Below are 4,035 nucleotides of genomic sequence, written 5' to 3' on the forward strand. Positions count from 1 at the left end.
AGCGTACCACTTCAGACCAGTTTTTGAACTTCACTCATGAGAGGATAATAATTTTCCACAGTGTGACCAGGAGTACCCTTGTGAAAAGTACACTGAGCATTAGCCTTGTATCAGTACGGAGGATTAGCAAGAGAAGGTTGTGGATCCCTTAGTTGAACCAAGTTCTTTTGTAACAACATCGGGAGAATTTTCGTATAAGTCATCGAAATGGATCAAACGGTGGATACCTTCTTTGCTAATTTTGTTGAGAAGCATATTGTCGAGGTTGTTGTTGAAGTTGAGGTCTCTAAACATTTTGTTGCGATCTTGACTAATAACGGGAGTAACAACAACAATCTGTTGAGGCTGATATTGTCTCTTTCTTCCTCTTGAAACGGTGCTTACAGTTTCTTCTTTCTTCTTGGTAAACTTACTATCAAACCTTTTTGTTCCACCACAAGATGATGATGAACCAGCTTCTTTGTTGAAATGGCCTTCACGGATACCTTCTTCAAGTCGCATCCTCATGTTTACAATCTCAGTAAAATCATTGGGTGCGCTTGCCACCATCCTTTCATAGAAAAATGTGCTCAGGGTTTTGAGGAACACCTTAGTCATTTCTTTCTCTTCCATTGGAGGGATAATTTGAGCAGCTAATTCACGCTATCTTTGTGCGTACTCTTTGAATGATTCTTTCTCCTTCTGGGACATAGCGCGGAGTTAATCTCTGTCTGGTGCCATATCAATGTTGTACTTGTATTTTCTGATAAATGTTTCACCCAATTCATGGAAAGTACGGATGTGTGTATATCCAAACCCATATACAATTTCAAAGCAGCTCCACATAAGCTATCTTGAAAGTAATGAATCAGCAAGCGTTGATCTTCAGTGTGCTTGGACATCTTTCGGATATACATGATCAGATGACTATGAGGACAAGAATTCCCCTTGTGTTTCTCAAATTCTGGGAGTCTGAACTTGGTAGATACTCTGACATTCGGAACGAAGCATAGATCATTAAATTCTTTCCCAAATAGATCTTTTCCCCTTAGGGCCTTGATCTCTTCTTGCATCTCTAGAAATTGGTCTTCAAACTCTTCTATTCTTCCCATACTTTCAGAAGGTGTGCCATGGAAAACTTGCTCATTGTGGAGAGGAACAACATTCAGCACAACAGAGCGTAAGAAAGCAACTTCCTCTTGCCATTCTAACTCATCAACTATACCATCTTCCATTCTTCAACGACGATTGGCGCGAGTATTATACCAGTGCGTCAGTTTGATTCTCTTAGGAGAGAAGAAGAGAAATGAGACTCTGACTCAGGAGTGAATGTGAATGTGACATGATGCATATAATGCAAAAGACTTTTTCATTTTTATTTTTTTTCAAAATATCTTAAAATATCTTTCAAGAAATTATTAAGATCTTGTAAATGTAAACACTATAAGGTAACTTGAAGAGAAAATTTCATTCATTAATATTAAGGGATAAGGGTGATCCTTGGTACATATAAGGGAGTAAGGGTCATCGAGAGACAACCGAGGGTCATCGAAGTACCAATTTTCTCAAGAGTTTACAAAGGGACAAGGGTAGTCCAAGATACAAATACTTTCAAGACTTACAAGATAGAAATAACAAAGAAAGCTAGTGAGATCCTAGAGTAATCATAAGAGAGCTCAATATGAAGTATCCATGTCATCTTGAGTCTTCTTCTTCTTCTCCAGCTTGACCTTCTCGAGCTTTTCAATGATACTCTTCCATGCATTTTCTTCAGGAGGGAGTACTTCTTCTTGCTTCATTTTCTTCTCTCTTGCATACTTAGCAATAGTAGCATCCTTTTCCACAAGCCATCCATCTTGTAGAAAAAATAAATTCTTCTTTCTCTTTCATTTGCTCATCAAAGAGATCTTCCATGATAACTTTCTCACATTCTAAGTATTCAAACTTTTTCTTCCAATAGTCTCTTGATTTCTTCATCTTCTTCAGAGCTTCTTGGAGATCCTCCATTATTGGAGGAGAAACAACAGGTGCAACAAGTTTCTCAATAGGAGGTGGAGATGTCTCGGGAAAATAATACATCCTGAGTTCAGTAGCTCTTGAGCTAATCCATTATTCAAAAGGCTCAGGTGAGAGATCCCCTTTGGTTTTCCAATCTTGGATTTCTTTCCTATGACTTGGATGCCAAGCATTAGCAATCCTCTCTCTAAACTCCTTGTTTTCAACCCTTTCTTCAAGGAAGAAACCATCCAACAAGATATTCCTTGGATTTTTGTCCATAGGAAACCCAAATTGACGACGAGCTAACACAAGGCTATAACTGATTCCTCCTTTTGTACCAAGAAGGGGCACATTAGGGAAATCACCACAGCTATCCAAAGTCTTCATCATAAAAAGTGGTTGTTTGTCCAAACAATGTCGGTGTTGGTGAGAGTCATAATCTTTTGTGACCTTCTTTGATATCCCAAAGATCATTGGTATTTGGCAAATGAGAAATGTACCACTTGTATAACAAAGGAGTACAACAAGTAATCATTCCTTTTCCATAGGAATTCCTCAAATGGATGGAGTAGTAAGCGTCCCCTAGCAAGGTGGGAATAGGGTTTCCTTTCATGAAGATCTTAATTGCATTCATATCAACAAATTTGTCAATATTTGGGAACAAGAACAATCCATAAACAAGAAGGGCAAATACAGCTTCAAAGTCCTCCACTTTTCCTGCCTTGGAAAAGGAGAGAGCTTTCTTCATCAAGAATTGAGTAGGTAGTCCAGGTAATCCTCCCTTGGTATCCATATTCTTTTCAATATCATCCTTCCTTAAGTGGGTGAACTTTGCAATGTCATGAGACTTGGGATCTCCTTCCAGACCAGTAAAGGGAATCCTTCCAGTTATGGGCAACCCTATGATGCTTGAATATTCTTCCAAGGTTGGCAATAGCTGATAATCAGGGAAGATGAAACAATGATATAAGGGATCATAGAATTGGATCAATGTAGAGAGAATCCCTTCCTTCATATTTGTTTCGAGGAGATTCAACAACCTTCCATACTTGTTACAGAACTTATCTTGGTTAACAATCATGGATCCTAGGCTTCCTAGCTTTCTCAATTCCTCTACCTTTAAACTCTTGAAAGTATACTTTGTTTTTCTTATTTCAAGTTCCATTCCTATAATTTTACAAAAATGGTTTCTTTTAATTCCTTAAAAGATATTTTGGTTTTAAAATGCATGGATGCATTAATGCAAACATAGTAAACACATGGGGTTTAAGGGTTCAACGTCCAAGCATGGAGCCAAAGGTCTACCCACCCCAAAGGTGTGTACTATGGTTATTTTGTACCTGCATAACAAGGTTCTAAAAATTTCCCAGACTTAAACAGTTCACCTTGGAAATTATAAATGTTGCAATTCACTTGCTTGTTTGAATAATATTCCAAGAGAACCTCATTTGAGTATAGTATCGTGTAACAACCATTCTGGAATTGAATCCAAATACAGTTTCCACACTACGTTCTAATGTCCAAGATTGGTTAAGATGTTTCTAAGTCCCTAGATTCTACAACCAAGTTGAACGTAACAATGTTTTTCCAATTAACTTGGTCAACAAAGATTACTTCCAAAGTGGCCTCCACTGAGGATGGATCTTAAATTAACTTCTTTGGGATTACTCCCTCGAGATCAAAATGACTTTACTATCTCCTATCATAAGTGCACTCAAATCCGGGTTAGGATTTATCTCACCACAAGGGGGAATCAAGCCCTTTCCCAATACAATCCACAAGATGTAAAAAGTATTCACATAAACAGTTTATAAATGACATTATATACAACAATAATATGAACAAAGATAGGGTGAATCCTTCTTAGGAATAATGATTTCTTCAGCAGAATCGCCACTTTTCTATAGCGGTGAAATTTGCGAGACTAAAGCCATTGATTGACTTAGCTCATATATTTTAAATAGAGTCGCCACCGCACTTTATTGTTTCCAAAGGTTGATTTAAAAAAGTTGAGCTTTAACAGTACAAAACCATTTTCAAAACAAGTGGGGTGCAAAG

At 37.6% G+C, this 4,035-nt stretch overlaps 1 protein-coding gene across 1 annotated transcript; it reads right to left on the reverse strand.

Annotated features, from left to right (window-relative positions):
• Positions 1-2,410: 2,410 nt before the first annotated feature.
• LOC131642187 (uncharacterized) lies at positions 2,411-3,142 on the reverse strand. The gene has a single exon (XM_058912461.1). It carries the CDS (start codon positions 3,140-3,142, stop codon positions 2,411-2,413), a length of 732 nt encoding a protein of 243 aa, XP_058768444.1.
• Positions 3,143-4,035: the final 893 nt, after the last annotated feature.

The sequence above is a fragment of the Vicia villosa genome, unplaced genomic scaffold (assembly GCF_029867415.1).
Source record: "Vicia villosa cultivar HV-30 ecotype Madison, WI unplaced genomic scaffold, Vvil1.0 ctg.004609F_1_1, whole genome shotgun sequence".
Taxonomy (NCBI): domain Eukaryota; kingdom Viridiplantae; phylum Streptophyta; class Magnoliopsida; order Fabales; family Fabaceae; genus Vicia; species Vicia villosa.